This window comes from Microchirus variegatus, assembly GCF_963457635.1.
Source record: "Microchirus variegatus genome assembly, chromosome: 8".
NCBI classification, from domain to species: Eukaryota; Metazoa; Chordata; class Actinopteri; order Pleuronectiformes; family Soleidae; genus Microchirus; species Microchirus variegatus.
The window spans coordinates 1417809-1438970 of NC_139809.1; the positions used below are offsets into that span (position 1 = coordinate 1417809).

Sequence of the window (21162 nt, forward strand, 5' to 3'; positions counted from 1 at the left end):
TCTGGAAAACAACTGGGCCGTGCACTGTCCACTGGACAGAGGGAGACAGACAAGCAAAATAGAGAGAGAAAGAAAGAAGATAGGGATAGAAGGTACTTGTATTTTTAAAGTATGATCAGGCAGCTCTGAAACTTCAAGAGCGTAAAAGACGGCCAGCACCAAGATCATAAACTGATATCATGGTAGGAAACTTGGAGATTTCATCAGCAAGTGAATGTTGCTTTTCACCTGCATGTGTCCTGCTCAGGTCTTTGTATTGTTTATACAGTATCTCACTGTGACCACTTTAATCTCGCTTTCGATCTCTGTTGTGGTTGTAATGGAAGTTTAAACTTCCCAGCAATATTAGGTTCCTCCTGGAGCAGAGAACCACCAGGATACTAAAGCTGCACACCTGGCTTGAAATCAAATGCTGCAAAATCATTCTCGCTTGTGCCTCCACAACTTTGTATAACCCCTGAGCTTTCATACACTACAGGGATAAAAACAATCATAATGAAAGGTAAGTTGACTTTTCAGAAGAGAATCAAGAGAGCGAAATGTGATTCATTCTTTAAAAAAACAATATCACGATTGTGATTTAGCACACTGGCAGTATATGTAGGCGAATGTGTGTAATAATAGTAAAATTAGCACCATGACCCCAATGAAGACACCTGTCCCCAGATTCAACCTGGCAGCATCAGCAAAGGGCAGCTCATTGCAGATTACTACAGGGATTACTCAAGTTCAACAGCTCTCCCAGCTTTAAATCAAAGACATCCACACAAATAAGAAGCTTTAAGACCAAAGAGTTACTGTCTCCTTCTAAACCCAGGAAGTAGGACTACATTCAATCGACATAGAGTACATATTCTTTAATACTAGACATAAATCATTGCATATAGTTGTGTACAGTGTATAGCAACATGTAATGGTGAAGTTGCATGCTGCAGCTGAATATCCCTCACCTCACTATTCCCTTCCAAGTGTGTTGGAGAACCAAAGCAGCCATCAGTTCGCATCAAAAATCAAAAGACATTTACGTTGTCCATTTGTTGGCTATTGTAAAAACAAGGTGGTCCAAATTCACGGCCTCTGTAGAGCTGACCCAGATCAAGCTCATTTTGGAGTAATAAGATAAAAGTATTCATACAGTGAGGTGATTGTACACTTATATAAAATATATATTATTGTCTAATTTTCTATTACTCACTCACTCATTCACTCACTCAACTTCTACCTCTATATCCAACACATTAGAGTTGCGGGCGGCACTGGTGCCAATCTCAGCTGACAAAAGGTGGGGTACACACTAAAGCCCAATTTATACTTCTGCGTAAAGTGCTCTGCGTAGACGCAGAACCTGTCGAAGAGCTGGGATTGGTCCTCAGGACAGGCCGAGCTAAGCTGCTCTGTGCCGGCTCTCAGTGCGCTCCGGGCGTCCTGACAGAGGCGGAGCTGATCCCTGCCGATAACGCCGCTGCCGAACTATAAATACGTCATATCTATACACACACAGTACATGTTTAGACTCTAAATGGCCAATTTCTCGCCTCAAATTATCTTAAAACTGCGTTCCGTCACACAGAAAAGTGAGAAACGGCCACTGTTTCAACAACAACAGTCTTTCTCTCTCTTTCTTTCTCGGACGCCATTGCTCACTGTAGCCAAAAGCACAACAACCTTGCGCAGCGACCCCTACTGATCGGGCGGGAAATTGCAGCGAGTGTCCGTCACCACGACGCAGAAGTATAAATGCTCGAGGCGTCTCCGTGGTAACGCAGACGGATAACACATACGCAGTCGGAGAAGTATAATGTGGCCTTTAGAAATCAAAGTACGAGACTGTACCTTTTGCTGTCGCTCCAGTTGTACCTTATCAGGGTACAAGCACTGTACCCTGATAAGGTACAACTGGAGCAACAAAGCATTTGTACCTTTTTAGGTACAGTCTCGTACTTTGATTTCTTAGTGTGTACAACGTGGACAAATGCCATGTATAAATGACATTGTAGTTCTATTCATGTCATTCACTGTCTCAGAACTGTCTTGTCTAAACTTATACCTTGATAAAATTGCTGTACTTGTGCTCTCTTTTGTCGCTACCTCACCTCCCTCTTGTCCTTTCTATCCCCCATTTTTCCTTTCACCCCAACCAGTCGAGGCAGATGGCTGTACATCTTTGAGTCTGGTTCTGTCAGAGAATTCTTCCTGTCAAAAATGATTTTTTTTCCCCTCTCCACTGATGCCTAGTGCTTGCTCACTGTGTGAATTGTTGGGTTTCTCTGCTCTCAATAATGTTTATCTATGTTCCTTGAGATAATGTATGTTGTGATTTGGCGCTATACAAATACAATGTCATTTAATTCAATTAAATGTTATTCACATCACAGGGCCACAGAGAGGCAAACAACCATGCACTCTCACTCTCACACCTACGGTCAATTTAGAGTGTCCAATTCGCTTAATCCCCAAATCTGCACGTCTTTCGACTGTGGGAGGAAACCAGAGAGCGCGGAGAAAACACATGCACAACTCCATGGGGAAAAGCTCTTCTATTTCTGCTTATTTAAATTAATTTCACCTAAATTTTACTCACTGGATCTTTAAAGAGCAAGAACAGTTGATGTCTGATGAAGACAATGATTTAGTACAATGCAAATTGAAAACTTGTTGCTCACCAGAAAAGAGAGTCTGTCATATTCCACTTATCAACTGTAACTCATGGTAAACGGGACCAGTGCAGACAAAGTGCTTCTTGATCCTATATGAAAAACAGCTACGTCTTCCAACCCTAAGAAACTAATCCTTCCCAGAAGATACAATGGGAAACATCTACTCTATTGGAATCGACTAACTTGGTATGATGTGGATTTTTACAGAGAAACTGCCTTAATCAGCACCTGAGGCAGAAAACACCATTAAGTGATCTTTTACACATGTTCTCTCTCTCTCTCACACAAAACACAGAGCATCCCAACACCAAAACACATGGACATGCTTTTTCTCCCAGTGCGAGCCAGATGGCACGGATCTCACGGTGATTGAAACATCTGAGAGCAGCTCAAAGCCTGCTTTGTCTGCCTATCTCCCCGTCAGCACCAAGTGTCACAATAGGAAGTTATGGAGCCAGAGATGAGGATGATGTACGGCAGAACCAGATCCACTGGTTTCCCTTTTAAAATCACAACCCACACATAAGTAAGCTGCATGAATACCAAACACTGACAGAGCAAGTGAGTCAGGAGCCACAGTCATCTGGGCCAACCCCTGCTGAGGGGGTGAGTCAATAACATTTGAATACAGGCATGATTGTGCCCAGTGGATAATCCTCACCATTTATATGGGAATGGCTTTACTTACTGGAGACAATCCCAGCTGACATAGGATGAAAGGTGGAGTACACAATGGACAGGTCGTCAATCCATCACCGGGCCAACAAACAACCATTCACTCTCACATTCACACCTAGAGTCAAACTTGAGTGTCCAATTAACCTCTGCATGTTAATGGTCTGTGGTAGGAAACCGGAGTTCCCAGAGAAAACCCACATGCACACATGGAGAACGTGCAAACTCCATGTAGCGAGGCGGTCGGCCCTCAGTAAAGCCCAATTTATACTTCTGCGTAAAGTTCTCTGCGTAGGCTACGCAGAGTCCTCTGCGTCGACGCAGAACCTGTCGAAGAGCCTCTGCGTCGTCTCCGACTGCACGGAATATTTTTTAAGTGTCCGTCACTCAGTCAAGGGACAACGGAGACGGCAAGAGCTGCGATTGGTCCTCAGGACAGGCCGAGCGAAGCTGCTCTGTGCCGGCTCACAGTGAGCACCGAGCGTCCACAGAGGGCGGAGCTGAACACCGCCGACTTCGTCGCTGCCGTACTATAAATACGTCATATCTTAACACACACAGCACATGTTTAGACTCTAAATGGCCAATTTCTCGCCTCAAATTATCTTAAAACTGCGTTCCGTCACACAGAAAAGTGACAAACGGCCGCTGTTTCAACAACAACAGTCTTTCTCCCTTGGACGCCATTGCTCACTGTAGCCAAAAGCACAACAACCTTGCGCAGCGACCACTACTGATCGGGCGGGAAATTGCAGCGCGTATCCGTCACCACGACGCAGAAGTATAAAGGCTCGAGTGGTCTACGTGGTGACGCAGACGGATAACGCATTACACAGTCGGAGAAGTATAATGTGGCCTTTAGAACTGGTCACTAACCCGGGTCTTTTTGCTGTAAGGCAACAGTGCCATTGCATGGTCCATGCTCCTTTCAGCTTTTAGTATTAGGCGTTTTCTGGTTCACCTATTACTGTATGTCACAGACCAAAATAACCTTAGCTCCAAGTTGATACCATGTCTTTCTATCATCCATCAACTTCAAAATATCTAGTATTAAAAAGCATAAACTTTGAATACTGGATTTCCACATATGTGGATTTCACCATGTTTTTCCTCACTATTGTCTGCTTCTTGTGTTTACCAACTACTGTTATTTCTGGGTCAAAGCCTCTGGAGCATGGGCAGAGTGCCTTGGTCAGATTTGGCCCAGTTGAACATTAACATTCAATATTAACTCAACTTCAGCCATATCATCTGAGTGTGAAATCTGATATAGTTCAATTTCTGTTGGACCAACATTATGATACTTAATGTGAAAACAGAGTGAAAACTTTGCCAGAGAGGCAAAGAACACAATAAAGCAATGACATACACAAAAATAATTGGGTATAATTTTGAAACTGCAGCAGGACAAATCAAACAGGGCAAACCACCACAACTGCCAAATTACAAAATGGCATCATTACAATAGAAAAAAAGCTAATACTGTCTGATTATACACATGCAATGTGCAGGGCTTGCATGACCACACACATGCTTTTCTTGTATTAATCTTTTTTTTATGAAATCAGTATGTAATAATGGCAAATATCATCATGACCTTTGTCATTCATTCATATTTTAAGGTTTATTGTAGTCAGTCCAGAAGTTTCCTCCAGGACGTTGAATAGTTCATTTGCCCATAGGTGTAAACATAGTCAGACAGCAAAGTGTGTCAGCCAGTGTGTGGAGGGATGGGATGTTGGTTCAAGTAAAACTAAAAATGTAAGAACCTTGCCCTGCTTGTTCCCTTGAGATGATTATTTGTGAAAATAGAGAATTGGTGCTCATGTAAAGCAAATGAATATTTCAGCCATAAAACAATAGTTTTATACCATGAATAAAAAACGATGTTGGTTTTGTGGTCTTTGGCCTCAGGTTTGACACATTTAGTATCTTGCAAAGAATTGTAAATACTTTTTAATGTGTACTTGGCTGCATATCATAAAACAACACATTGTATAGATGGAGTCACTGATGGTCCTGGCAGAGTTTTAGTGTTTAATACACCATGTCCACTGATTTAGCGCGGTGGCTAAACATTTAACTGTTGACTGGAAATATCCTCGAGGAGTCCCCATATACAATTTTACACCCGCCAGCTAATCAGACAGGGAAGCATTTTCTATGTCCATGAAAGAGCACAAATCACTTCCTAAACAGAAACCTGAGTTGTACTGGAGGATTACGTCGATGGTTACCAGTGTAGTAATAATACCCTTTGCCTGCGATGATGATTTGAAATCCGAGAATCACTCAAACACAGCTGTGACAGCTTTCTTTTGTCGAGGGAGCACTTGATTTGATGCACCAGAGCAAGAACTTCTACCACAAAGTTTCACCTGATCAAGTTTAATTATTCTAAATAATGAAGCCATAATAATGACTGTTTATTAAACGACCCAAAATATAAAATTCCTATCTTGCCTTTAATTCAAGTCAAAGTCCTCTCTCACACTCCCACTTTTGACTCGATTTCCAGGGTTTTGTAATCAGAGAAGATGGTAGGGGTGGGTCAAAATATGGATTTGGTGATATACAGTAACCCTTCCTCGTAGAATATGAGAATCGATACGCCAGGGCAAATATCGATGTTTTAATTAACAAAAGAAGGCGCTCTAAAGTAAACAGTGCTCTGCCAGTTTCACTCGGCGGACACCGCTACTTTATGTCTCCTCACGGCGGCAGGAAGGTTCTCCTGAGAGTGATAAGAACTGCTCGACACATCTGTGGAGAAGCCATTTATTCCACCAGGGTCACTAGGAGGGCCCACAACATACTCAAAGACAATACACACCCACGCCCACATCCTCTTCACACTCCTGCCTCCAGGAAGACGCTACAGGAGTGAAATCCAGAACCAAGAGGCTGACGAGCAGCTTCTACCCACAGGCCATCAGACTCCTGAACTCCACTCCACCCCACAATCCCCAAATCCAACCACAGACTGTATTTAAATGCTAATCTGTTGCACAAGCAAAGAGCATTTTAAACTCTCTCAAGTCTGTTTTTTTTTTTTCAACACCACCAAGTGTGCAATATCTCTACTCTTCATTTCTTTTTAATTTCCTTTGATTTATTTATTATTGCATGCCTCTCTGATTCTTTGTTAAATAGTTTGTTGTTGTTGTTGGTGCTCAGGAGAACAGCAGAGTACGAATTTCATTGCACTGTTGACCCTGTGTTTTTACTAAGTACATGACAAACAACTTCCTGAATCTGGAAATGAATGAGGGAAAGTTGTGCGGATGTTACTTGGCCAAAGAAGAGGGAGTTTAGAGCGGGATAACGATGGAGAAATCTATGTTAAGAGATGCCCAAACCATGTCCAATGCATAGACTTTATGCACTTTGTTCTCTATGTGATGTATCGCCATAGGATTGTCTTGCAATATATTGATTATCATGATATTATTGGTATCATGGACCATGTACTGCGTGTCGTATCGTGACGTACCATGTGATTCCCACCCCTAGAAGATGGAATTTTTTAAATCATAACTGTCTCTGCGACTCTTGCCCAAATGATCAGCCTCCAGTCTCACTCCACTCCACACTGACACTTAGTATTCTATTAATAATCTGCTATCACTATTAATATCAGATTTTTAAAAAAGAGTTCAGAAATTTGCTCACTCTGTTAGGGCGAGGTATCGCACCCAAGAGCAGTCAGGCGAAGGCAGGAGGCAGTTTAACAGTGTATTAACAAATGAGTTAAAGGGGAAATAAGTAGTTTATAGTGCCATCTAGAGGAGAGGCTGAAATTTACAACAAAGAACTGCTCCTCTGCTCACCCCCTCCCTTCCCTGAGCGCTACAGTATCCGCAGCTGGTCAAATGTCGTCGTCGTCGTCTTTCTCCGTGTCAGCAGATGAGGTTCGTGAGGCGAGGGAGAGGGCGGAGCTACCGCGGCCGTAGCAGACGAAGCGGAGAGAGTGGAGGCGGGACTTCAGATACAAGTAAAGAGACGCTTGATTTGTTCTCTCGCGTTTGTCCTTACAGGCTCCGGTAGAAACATGGCGTCTCGCTGCTAACAGTGGCTATGCAACCACGACCATGTTATTTTACATGACTTTTTGAAACACTACGAAAATGAAACAAAAACTATTATACAGCGACTAGACAATGCAGGAGCACATAATATGTATAAAAAAGTGGATTTTGGGTTATATAAATAAATATAAATACTACACATTTCCCCTTTAAGAGATGAGATGAATTAACGCAGGAACTGAAAGTGAGATCCGATCCAGACGGCAGAGAAGGTAAGCGTCAGTGGCAGCGTGCACGCGGGACGGAGTTCTGAACAGCGGGGTTAACACGAGCAGAAGCAAGCAGAGCATCAAGCAGTAACTAGACACTAGAGGATCTCCAATAGAGTCGTGACGTTTACCACACAGAGGTCTGTAACAATCTGGCAACAGACGAGTGACTGGAGAACCAATAAATGAGTAGGTGCTTGATGAAGGGACTGAGAGCAGGTGTGCCACAGGTGAACTGAAGAAGGTGCAGCATGACATACATGACTTTAGTGCAATTTGCCAAAATGTTTTGTTTTTTTTCAAGTGGCCATAATCAATCTTTTTGGCAATGGATCAAATGGCAATGTGCAAGTGGCTACTGTCTAAAGGCCACATTATACTTCTCCGACTGCGTGATGCGTTATCCGTCTGCGTCACCACGTAGACCACTCGAGCCTTTATACTTCTGCGTCGTGGTGACGGATAGGCGCTGCAATTTCCCGCCGCGATCAGTAGGGGTCGCTGCGCAAGGTTGTTGTGCTTTTGGCTACAGTGAGCAATGCCGTCCGAGGGAGAAAGACTGTTGTTGTTGAAACAGCGGCCGTTTCTCACTTTTCTGTGTCCCGGAACGCAGTTTTAAGATAATTTGAGGCGAGAAATTGGCCATTTAGAGTCTAAACATGTGCTGTGTGTGTTAAGATATGACGTATTTATAGTTCGGCAGCGACAAAGTCGGCGGTGTTCAGCTCCGCCCTCTGTGGACGCTCGGTGCTCACTGTGAGCCGGCACAGAGCAGCTTAGCTCAGCCTGTCCTGAGGACCAATCGTAGCTCTTGCCGTCTCCGTTGTCCCTTGACGGAGTGACGGACACTTAAAAAATATTCCGTGCAGCCGGAGACGACGCAGAGACTCTTCGACAGGTTCTGCGTCGACGCAGAGGACTCTGCGTAGCCTACGCAGAGCACTTTACGCAGGAGTATAAATTGGGCTTAAACCAGGGGTGTCATATGATGAATTTGTGAAATGTTAACAATACCAATAACTAAAATAAGTTTGACACCCCTGATCTAAACTATTACAAATATCTTCAAGCTAATGTTACTGTTAATGCTAATGTCAGCTGTATAAATGTGTTTTGGTTGTATTTCCACATGATAATAATAAGTTAATACTTACTTTACTTCTTTACTACTTACTAAAATACTAAATACTCTTCTCTGCACATGCACAATACAGTTATCTTTGTCAATAGGAAAGTCTTTGAACGGTTTTCATTCCATAAGTTATTGTGGCAATAAAAACAAAAAAGAATATTTAACCATAGAGCTCTTTAAAGAGAGGATTCAATTATTTAGCTTTGAGTGACAATTACCACAATTGAATATTGACCCACAGGAAAGCAACCACGCTGCTCCTACTTTAAAATGTACACTGTGTGAGCGTCTGTGTGGGGCTTCACCACAAAGAAATTAACTGCATAGCGAAACACTACAGAGGTTTTCTCATAATTGGTCAAATTTCATTTGACACGGTTTCCCGTGTTCAGGGTGATGAATTATGCAGAAGTAGAAGTGAGGAGCCTAATGAAAGCGGTGTTTACAGAGCATATAGTACAGTATTTATATTTTATGCTGCACTTTGTTCTGATGAGCACTTGGAAATGGAAAGGTTACTCTCAAAGGATACAGACAAAACCTCATCAAATTAAACATTAATAACCGGATGACAATCCAGCTAGAACTTTAGCCCTAATAGCACTGCAACATATAAAGGGTCAGAAAATGAGTCCTTTATTGTTTTTATTGCTCATGCAATGCCTTCAAAACAGGACGCCAGCTCATCTCATTGTGTCATGTGTCCTATTAGTCCTGGCAGCAGCAGTTCATTTCCCACACAGAAGAAGAAGAAGAAGACAAAGTCAGCGAAGAGAAAGAAGGAACTGAAAAGTAATCATCAACAACACTTTCTGAATCTGACTCATAATTAGGGCTATGATTGCTTTAATACAATCAGTCTTCTGCACCTCCTTCATACTATTCATTCTGGCACTCATTTCTGAAAGGTCTTCAGTTTCACGGGTTACAAAATGTGTCATTTACAGACAGTGACAAACTAAAGGTTTGGTCCCTTCTCATCTGTTCAGGATAAGACCCAAGTTAAAACGTAAGATTATGTGTTAGAGAGAGAGAGAGAGAAAAATGGAAAGCTGACTAAAACTGCCAGATGACATAGTCTCTCTTTCGAAATGCTGCTTATGTTACAAATTAAAACAACCTGAACAGATAATGTACCCTGGGTGGTTGTAGGACTTACTCAAGAAAATATCAATGGACATTGACTTGATTCTGGGGCTGCAGTGCTTTAGTGTTTGTGCTTTAGTGCAGTATTTTAGGTGCAGCATCAGTGCACGAATACAAAAATCACAGAATTGGGCAAAATTGGATGTAAAATTTTTTAAATGCAACAGAAAGTAGCATGTGAATGAAATGAACAGATTGCAGATTAGCACTTCCTAGAGAGAAAGTGCTGTTGTCACATACAGTTCACCAATATAAAAAAAAAGCCACATTGGCATTTAGCCACAACTGATTCAATTAACATCCACACACTGAGCGCCGCTCATTCACTCACTCGAAGCTCACACTGCCGCAGAATTCATCACATGGCCACTGCCTCACGTCGACACCAACAACCTGCACTGTATCCTCCTCAACGCATACCATCATGGAACAGACTACGTCAGCACAATCTGCTCGCTGATGCTCACACTGTGAGACACACAGCCAGCATGTGAACGGGCCAGATCCTTTCCCATTTAAAATAAGACTCAAACAGAAAGTTTGTTTTGTTAATACTCGTTCGAAAATGCGACAATATGAACCTAAATTCACTGTACAACACAAGACACTGAATCCATTTGTCATCAGGCTAATGCTTTTTGGGCAGTTTTCAGAAGGTTTTATTCTGCCAGCCTCACATAAACCCTCGACATTTATTACTTACATCCTGTCCAAGAAAGTTATCGCATAAACCTGTCAACAAACCTCTATGTAAATACAATGAGTCAGAGTGAAATTATAACAAAAAAATAAACATGGATTTATAGAGGTCAGTTAATCAAAGCAGAGGGGCTTCTATACGAGACATCGGTGCAAAGCTGACAAATTGATCTTGAGCCTTGTTTATCAGCGCCTGAGTCCAGCTTTACGACACACACAGTTGTGATGACAACCACAAGTTGGAACTGGAATTCCAAACGCTCCTGCTGAGTAAAATAATAAAGTGAAACCTCCTGGTAGTCCCTGTGAAAAAAAAAAAAAAAAAGGCTGGGAACGTCACATGTGTGTGTTACTAAAACAGTCCACACAAGGCAGCCTTCAGCAGTGCTGGTCATATTTAAGCTTATTATCGTCATGTTTTCCACAAAACCTGTATCAGCTTTTTAATAAAAGTTAACCCAATAAGCCTGTTTGTTTGTTCTGCAAAAACAATGACATTAGTGATAAAATAAAGTTTTAGTTTTGGACTAAATAGATATGCCAAGTCTTTTTTTTCACATGCTTAACCCACACATTGTTTTTGCAGGTTATTATCATTCAGCTGAAATGCTTGTTTGAAGACAAAATTGTGAATAAAAAGGTCCTTGTTGTTGTGCAGTTGTGTAATACATGGTTGTCCTTTTGTCAGATAGTCATTACGATGCTATTAAAATTCAAAATGTTAGGATTATCATATGTTTCTCATTCATGGTAAAAAAAAAGAAAGAAAGATTGAAGATGAATGATCAATAATAACAATAACCGTACAGTCTACACTTTCCAAATGTGCACACTAGGTTTACCTCAGTGCAGTGATCTCTCATTTGTAGAGGACAGAGTCGCCAGGACTAAAAAGCAAAGCTGTTAATTAAACCACGGCATCCGAAGACACAAATTCTGTCTTAAATGTGTTGAAATGCAGCAGCACATTTAGCAGAAACACACAACAAGTGAGAAGTTTGCCGTCAGTGAAGTGAGCCAGCATCGCCAGAGATCAGCTAATGAATGCCATCCACATTTTTCCATACACTAAAAGGGCCGCGATAAAATACTGGAACATAAAATAATTGCCTCTCACTCAGAGTGTCTGGCAACCTGCCACATGAAGCTCCTCAAGTTGATCAAGAAAGTCAAAAAGGTAGAGGGAGGATTCAGTGAGTTTAAAATGTCATCGTATCCGTTTATTGCAATAACTTTAAAGTGGCATATTAGTATTTTCACCAAGGTGTTGATCTGCTAAATGTTGTGCGAGAAACCTATTTCATTAATCCCATATGCTTTTTCTGGATTTAAAACATTCTAAGGGCAGATTATGAATCAGTGCTAACAGAATGACAGCGCGTGTGATCTCCGTTGAGTCGCTGCTCGTGTATCAGGCTGCCGAGGAGGAGGAGGAGGAGGAGGAGGAGGAGGAGGAGGAGGAGGAGGAGGAGGAGGAGGAGGGAGGCGAAAATGTGAAATACACTGTAGTTCAAAGTCAATGCAAACGAGCCATGGACTAATGTGGTTTGTTCTGATCCTGGTCTTCAAAAAGAGCAGAGCACAAATGGAACAAACAAAAGTCTTTACGCGGACATGGGGGGGGGGATATATATCACATGTTCTCCTGCCTACACAGCTGCGACAAATGATCGTACTGGGCGTGTGCTGTTCCAGCAAAATCAATGAAACGGGAGACAATGAAGGTCTTTTCAATTTCCTGTCATACCTTATGCTGGCGTGTACATAAGAAATATTTTTTCCAGCACCTAGCAAATGACAAGTGTGATTTTAAACCACGTAAACCCAAACATTGAAGAAAACTGTCAGGGGGAAAAGGGAGGGTGGCTTAAAGCATGGGTGAGTCTGAGTGAATAAAACCAGCTCAGAAGTCTGTGTCGTATTTGCACAGTGTTCCCGTGTAATGATTAACTTTTGGAACAGGCCTCTACAGTACAGACATAGGGAGTAAAGGTTCTAAATTTACAGCCGTGCAATATTTAACTGTGATACACACCATGTTCTCAGCAGGCATTTCAATTAGCTCCTCTTGCATTTGAGGCTAATGAAAATGAATATAAATAATCCCCTCTTTATAGCCAACACACTGTGATGACATGTAAAGTCAAAGTGCAATGGAATGTTTATGGCATGTTGACGTAATGCTCCAGGTTCTGTGTTTATGATGAGTGTGTGTGTGCCGTGTGTTGTCCGCAGAGCGTTTGACTCACTTGATAAAGCACCGCGCTCCTTCAAAAGTATATCCTTCTTCCCATCCGGTGGGTAAGTCTGTGACACAACGAGAGGTGGAAAAACTTGTTAACACAAACCAAACGGAAACAAACAGATGTGGATTTTAAATGAACTAGAACTGCTCGTCAGACAAATTAAGCAATTTGCAGATTCCACTTCCAGGGCGGCAACAAATGATTATTTCAATTACTGACTAATTGTCTGACTGCTGTTTTCTAATTAGTGGGCAAATTGTTTGGACGATTAAATGTCAGGAAACAGTCAAATGCACTCATCACGCTTTCCTACGGCTCAGGGTGACGTCTTCAAATTGAATGTTCTGTCTGACGAGCAGTCCAAATCCAACTGATCAATATACATATTACAGTTAGAACTCCGCAGAAAAACTGTTAAAAATAAAAAAAATAACATTACAAGTAGGTAAAGTTATCAGCAGAAACTGAACGCTATTGCAATCAGTGAACGATAACTTAAGCTCGACCTTTGCTCCCGAGTCACTTCTTAAGCCATTATGACTAACGTATCACATAAAGTGTTTGCACAATATATCAACATTCATTTGAGACATATTTAAAAGACAAGGGTTTGTGACCCAGTCAGAACAAGGGCATTTCTGCATGGAGTTTGCATGTTCTCCCCATGTGTGTGTGTGGGTTTTCTCCAGGTTCTCCAGTTTCCGCCCACAGTCCAAAAACATGCAATATGGGGATTAGGTGAATTGGACACTCCAAATTGACCATAGGTGCGTGTGTGTGTGTGAGAGTGGGTGGTGGTTTGTCTCGATGTGGCCCTGTGATGGACTGGTAAACTGTCCAGAATGTTCCTCGCCTGTCGCCCTGAGTCACCTGAGATTAGCACAGCCCCCCCCCCCCCCCACAACCCTCATGTGGAGGATAAAGTGGTAGAAGATGGATGATAACTCTAATAATATCAGTCTTGCTAAAATGCAGAGATTACTCACAGCAGTGTGAATAATCTGCAGAACATTTATGTGGAAGCTGCTACAGCACAAGACAAACTGAAACAGAAAAAAAGCTAATATTAACATTAATATTAATAGTAATGTATATATCATTTCACCGTATACTTGCCCAACTTAAGGGATTTAAGAGTTTGAAGGTAGAAAGTGAATATACTACCCATAAGTATGTTTATATAAAGCTTTTTAAATAAAAACTGCTAGGTTTTCATAGCCTTAGAATAAAACGTTTTTTGTCCATAAAGAAGCTTAAACCCATAATTAAAAGGTTTTCTTTTGCTTTCATTGAGGAGCAAAATATAATCATTCATTATCTGACATTTCACGATTTCTGATACTGACTGATAGGAATAGGGATCCCTAAATATACATAACATATATTTCATGATATGCCCACTTCCGCTGTGCATTTTCCACGTGAACCATACATGCTGACCGCACACACTCCCAGTAACACAACACTTCCCAGTCCACTCGGAGTCACACTCTTGTTTTTGGTCAAAAGGGACAACGCAGAAGACGGTAACCATGGAAACTTGCTTGAGATTATATGAGGAAGTCCACCATGTACCCGCAGGAGTACGAGTCAGAGCTGAAAGAACACAAAAAATACTCCTACTGAGAAATGTACCGCTCCTTGAATGGAATATTCGATAATTATGAATGAGTGGAACTAGACTGAAGCAGACGCTCATTTAAAGTCTGGACCCCAGGCTTGTGTGCACATGTGGAAACACAAAAACGGGTCTCTGTGGGTCACATATGGTGACTTTTTGGCCAAACGAATTTAAAAAAAAGGATCAATCACTATTTGTTGTCTTTTATAGCACTGCACGTGTTAATGTTATGATGATTTATGACATATATAGTGCAGTCCAAATAGCAAATGTACATTTTTCTTTTAAAGTGTGAGGTCAAAGCATTGATAATGAGCACTGTTGTGTCCCTTCTTTCTGTAAACATTTCCCTGGAGGAAGACACAACTAACCTTTACTAGCTTCACAGTGACAGCAGCAGCAGACACTGTGATAGCAACTACACAACTAAGTTTAGGAGTTATTTTTACTCGACAATAAAGAGAAATACTTGGCTGACGCTGCTTTTTTTTACCATATAGTATTTTATTTTTATTCTATTTTTTACTCTTATCATACATTTTACTTCTTTTTACTTATATTAGAGCATATTGTATTTTATTTTATTCTATTTCTTACTCTATCTTACATTTTACTTCTTTTTACTTATATTAGAGCGTATTTTTACCTTATTGTATTTTATTTTATTAGAGTCTTACTTATATTTAGAGTGTGATTTGTTTACCATATTGTATTTTATTTTTTACCCTATTTTTACTCTTATCTTTACGTTGTCTTTCTTATTACTTATTATGCCCCTTTGCACATTTCTGCACCTCTTGTCGCCTTAATTGAGCTGTTGTAAATGTGTTTCACAGGAATAAAGTCATTCAATTCAATTCAATTCAATTTACTATCTTCACAGTGTCTGCTGCTGCTGTCACTGTGAAGATATCAACTAAAAAACTAAGTTTAGGAGTTATTTTTACTCGACAATAAAGAGAAATACTTGGCTGACACTGCTTTTTTTACCATATAGTATTTTATTTTTATTCTATTTTTTACTCTTATCATACATTTTACTTCTTTTTACTTATATTAGAGCATATTGTATTTTATTTTATTCTATTTCTTACTCTATCTTACATTTTACTTCTTTTTACTTATATTAGAGCGTATTTTTTACCTTACTGTATTTTATTTTATTAGAGTCTTACTTATATTTAGAGTGTGATTTGTTTACCATATAGTATTTTATTTTTATTCTATTTTTTACTCTTATCATACATTTTACTTCTTTTTACTTATATTAGAGCGTATTTTTACCTTATTGTATTTTATTTTATTAGAGTCTTACTTATTTTTAGAGTGTGATTTGTTTACCATATTGTATTTTATTTTTTACCCTATTTTTACTCTTATCTTTACGTTGTCTTTCTTCTTAATTATTATGCCCCTATGCACATTTCTGCACCTCTTGTCGCCTTAATTGAGCTGTTGTAAATGTGTGTTTATATGAATAAAGTCATTCAATTCAAATTCAATTCAATTTACTATCTTCACAGTGTCTGCTGCTGCTGTCACTGTGAAGATATCAACTACACAACTAAGTTTAGGAGTTATTTTTACTCGACAATAAAGAGAAATACTTGGCTGACGCTGCTTTTTTTACCATATAGTATTTTATTTTTATTCTATTTTTTACTCTTATCATACATTTTACTTCTTTTTACTTATATTAGAGCATATTGTATTTTATGTTATTCTATTTCTTACTCTATCTTACATTTTACTTCTTTTTACTTATATTAGAGCGTATTTTAACCTTATTGTATTTTATTTTATTAGAGTCTTACTTATATTTAGAGTGTGATTTGTTTACCATATAGTATTTTATTTTTTACCCTATTTTTACTCTTATCTTTACGTTGTCTTTCTTCTTAATTATTATGCCCTTTGCACATTTCTGCACCTCTTGTCGCCTTAATTGAGCTGTTGTAAATGTGTGTTTATATGAATAAAGTCATTCAATTCAAATTCAATTCAATTTACTATCTTCACAGTGTCTGCTGCTGCTGTCACTGTGAAGATAGCAACTATACAACTAAGTTTAGGAGTTATTTTTACTCGACAATAAAGAGAAATACTTGGCTGACGCTGCTTATAATTCACACGCTGGTGCTGTCGTCTTGACAAACAACGCGTCAGTCTGCGAGTTAAGAGGCCGAATGAAGAGGCTCAGGAGACCGACAGAGGTGGCCACGACAGCGCCGAGAGCCCACTCACACACACACACACACGCGCATGGGTGTCACAGCCACACACACACACACATGCACATACAGCGTGGGTAGTGTCGTGTTTGTCTGTGGGCAGCAACAACAACAACAACAACAACACACGACAGACATGGAAGCGGACAGAGAAACTTGACCCGCCGTTACGTGACACCCTCACCTGGAGTTTTCCTGTGTCCGGTTATCAGCGCCTCTCCGCTCACTGGATGCAGCCAGGTTGTGCTCTGGGCTTCTTCGCTGTTGGGGGAGAAGAAGAAGGAAACGCGTTCGTTCGCGAGAGAGTGAATTAATTAATTTACACGGCGACTGTGTCGCGTGTGACGGAGACAGACGTGACTCGCGCTGTTTTTGGAGGGTCACTTACTTCACGAAGAAGAGTCGTCCATCCCGAGTCACCCCGTAACTCCACGAAGACGGGAGACAGGAAATCCAGTCGGGCTGTAGGTCCGCCGCCATGTCTGGCAGTTTACTGTATGACAGCTGCGCGGCTCCGCTCTCTCTCTCTCTCTCTCTCTCTCTGTCTCTCTCTCTCTCTCAGCAGCGCGTACACGGTAACCTTGGCAACGGCGGATGGTAGAGGAGAGAGAGAGAGAGAGACAAAGGGGAGACAGACAGGTGATCATCTCACTGACTTACTGTCTAAAGTCACTTTTATTTGTAGGAAAACTTTAAAATAATATGGACAATATGTAGTATTTATGGGTTTATATGACCCAAAATCCACTTTTTTATACATATTATGTGCTCCTGCATTGTCTAGTCGCTGTATAATAGTTTTTGTTTCATTTTCGTAGTGTTTCAAAAAGTCATGTAAAATAACATGGCCGCGGACCGCGGTTGCATAGCCACTGTTAGCAGAGAGACGCCATGTTTCTACAGGAGCCTGTAAGGACAAACGCGAGAGAACAAATCAAGCGTCTCTTTACTTGTAGCAGGAAGTCCCGCCTCCTCTCTCTCCGCTTCGTCTGCTACGGCCGCGAGAAAGACGACGAGGACGACATTTGACCGGCTGAGGACACCGTAGCGCTCAGGGAAGGGAGGGGGTGAGCAGAGGAGCAGTTCTTTGTTGTAAATTTCAGCCTCTCCTCTAGATGGCACCATAAATTACTTACTTCACCTTTAAAGGTGCATTATGTAATAAATCTAAATCAACTGGCCATAAAATCCTCCTAATATGTCACAGAGACTCAGGAATAATGTTCATATAACAAACTGAACTCACCAACAACAACAGTACAGACAAAATTAAAAGAAAATATTTTGCAGACTGCAAATCATGTTTATATTTTGAAATCATGTTTTGGCATGTGGCGCCACCTACCGGTCTACCAATCATTGCAGTCAGTAGAGTCTCAGCTGCTGAGCAACCACGGGTTTCCAGTTACGTCAGAAAACGAAACCTAAAAGACCTCGGTATTTTGAATTTGAATGTAGTAACTGTTTTTGGCCACATTCTTACATATGGCACCTTTAAACTTGCACTTACATCACTCAGTCATAACATTGAAGCTAGTCATCACTTTTTCATTTACTTAAATATAAGGATGCAATAAATGGCCACTTTGTTAAGTACACCTGTCCAATTGCTCTTTAAAGGATCAGTGGGTATAAGGTTTTTTTTATTATATAGTCCAAAATGATGTTCGTATGTGTGTATAATTGGATTTCTTTGCCTCATAATAAGCCTTTTTTGTACATAACCCTAGGCAAAGGCCGTCTTCCATGATGTGCGCCTCACATTTTGAAGCAGCGGCTTAGTGGGCAGCTAAGAACAATATCCTTTCAGTTACAAGGTATGCAAAAGATTATCTCTGAATGCACAACATATCAAAACCTTGAAGTAGATACACATAATATATGTATATACATTAAATCCATATGAAGGCAGCAATGCAACGCTATGGAAGACGACTGCTGGTAAACAGCACCGTTAACCAGGCTGCAGCGTGAGCAAAGCAACTGAGAACAGTAAGATGAAATGACAAGATGAAATCAATTGTACAGAACTGGTCACATCAGCATCACACAAAGACAAACAGCAGCAAATGTAACCTTTAGTCTCTCTATTTGAAATATACTCCATGTATTATTATTTTACCTATATGTTATTGTTTGCTTTTGCTATTGCTGTTCATTGTTCTGGAGACAGCTCTTAGCATGGGGGGCAGGGAAGGATTAACCAGCAGGGAGGCCCTGGGGCAGCATTGATCTCCTGGGCCCCTGTAGACCTTCTTCATAGACAGCAGACACTTTAATCTGTTATTATTGTGTAAAAAGCTCAGGTGTTATGAAAATATTAACTATGCTTCCTCTTTTTTTTTTTTAAGTGTCCAAGAGCCAGGCCGTGGCCTGTCCGGTGAAGATTATCAGATTATCCAACCATGCTGGAAATCCATCGTTAGCAGTTGTTGACCCTACGAGGAAGCCTTACCATTGTTCCATAAGCAGGTAAAGACATCACTTAAAAGTATGTCTTAGCCCTTCTTAAACCATCTTAAAGAGGAAATCCATTCATCCATTTTCTTCCGCTTATCCGGGGCCGGGTCGCGGGTGCAGCAGTCTGAGAAGGGATGCCCAGACCTCCCTCTCGCAGGACACTTCCTCCAGCTCCTCCGGGGGGACCCCAAGGCGTTCCCAGGACAGCCGAGCGACGTAGTCACTCCAGCGTGTCCCGTGTCTTCCTCTGGGTCTCCTCCCGGCGGGACATGCCCGGAACACCTCCCGAGGGAGGCGTCCAGGGTGCATCCGAGATGCCCGAGCCACCTCAGCTGGCTCCTCTCGATGTGGAGGAGCAGCGGCTCTACACCGAGCTCCTCCCGGGTGACAGAGCTCCTCACCCTATCACTAAGGGAGCGCTCCGCCACCCTGCGGAGAAAACTCATTTCAGCCGCTTGTATCCGGGATCTTGTTCTTTCGGTCATAACCCAAAGTTCATGACCATAGACTTGGTTGTTCCTTATTTTGATAAAGAAGTCAAACAATAATTGTCCTCTTTACATCATTCTATGACCAGCACAGAGTGCAAATGAAAGTTGTTACCTCATTGAGAAGTTGAGAAGGTGCTGCCTGTCCCCAAAAAATGTATACATTATTTTTAAAAAACAATAAGAGGTGTGCATGCAACGATCTTAGATTATTTGTCATTTTGCGTCCATGCACAGATACAGTGTCTGTGATAAGAGATTACATTTAGAAAGATTACTTCAGAGAATAAAGTCCACCGTGATGGATACCAGGTATCTGAGATACGGTTTATATAACATCAATCATATTTGCAAGTCATCTCTCTCCTCTCTCTCGTTTCTTCTATTCTGTTATCCAATAAAGATGAATGCTAAAAAACAGAAATTATGATTTGTATAACTGATCTTTGACACAATAAATTCCAAAAAAACAAACATTAAAGTCATGGAAACCAGATGGTCCATGCCAGGCCTGGAGCTTTTCTGGTCCCCAAGTTACGCTGCTCTCTGCTTACGTTATGATTCCGCCCTCAGTGGAGACACTCCCAGGCAAGGTCCTCTAGTACACCCACACTTCCAACTCAACCTCTAGGTTCTTGTTTTGCACCTTCTGTCATTGTGCTGTGAAACTGCAGAGTAAGCCTTTCACAGAAAGACAAAGACACGTCATCCAACACCACTGTAGCGGGCCTGTTTGTTGGCATTCTGTTCCTCTGTGCTCTGGACAGAGGCTGCTGAGGGTGTGTGAGGGGGGGGGGTGGACGTATCTGCCAACTGCTAGGTCATTTACTCAGGAGGGTAAGGATGGAGAAAAGGAGTGATGCTCCACTTAGTCAGACAGTCAGTCAAACACTGAGTGTCTTTGTCTTCTACCTGTGGTGGCATAACACAGCTTTGTGGCGATGTGGCATACAAAAGAGTGGCTTGTTTTCCTCAGGTAGGAAAGACAATTGTCCGTGAGTAGAAAGAAGGTAAAAAATAATTCAGCAAAGCTGGGCTTCATGTGCCCTTTTGATTAACCTCATATTGATTTGAGATGGCGTGCAGACGCTCTGATGCATAATGCATGAGTAAATACAAGCAGCATCCTAACCTTCAAAATGAATATGGGAAAAGTTTTTTTAAAAGTTCAGGTTTTCTTTTAAGACATGACTCGGCCAAGCCCATGCTACCTGTAGTGTCAGGTAATATGGGCCTGTGAAGGATAGGATTAAGAGTGTAAAGGCCTAACCCAATACATGACAATTGAAGTTTTACATTTAGGGCTAATTCCAATTCCTATCTTAACCCTCAAGCTCAACCCTTAATCTTAACTGGCCCTCAAAACCAAGTGTTGAGGGTTATTTTGTCACTTAGAAATGGGACACCCCTTAAATGCAGATACGTCTTCAGACTGCAGGGGGGCAGAATAACGCGAAAGCTGCGTCCAGTCTGTCAACTCCAAAAAAGTAGAAGAAGAAGAACACATTTA

The 21162-nt window shown here is 41.2% G+C and overlaps 1 protein-coding gene across 2 annotated transcripts in view; it reads right to left on the reverse strand.

Moving 5' to 3' along the window:
* Nucleotides 1–17219, reverse strand: part of plekha5 (pleckstrin homology domain containing, family A member 5) — a gene marked incomplete at its 5' end in the record, with an annotated part of 88277 nt that extends 71058 nt beyond the window's left edge. The window contains 3 exons of one of the 2 annotated variants that reach the window (XM_083893639.1): nt 12856–12913; nt 16889–16965; nt 17093–17219. In XM_083893639.1, coding sequence (XP_083749765.1) covers nt 12856–12913; nt 16889–16965; nt 17093–17184 — 227 coding nt within the window. The remainder of the gene's footprint in view (nt 1–12855; nt 12914–16888; nt 16966–17092) is intronic. The other variant, XM_083893638.1, reaches the window with a different exon arrangement.
* Nucleotides 17220–21162: the final 3943 nt, after the last annotated feature.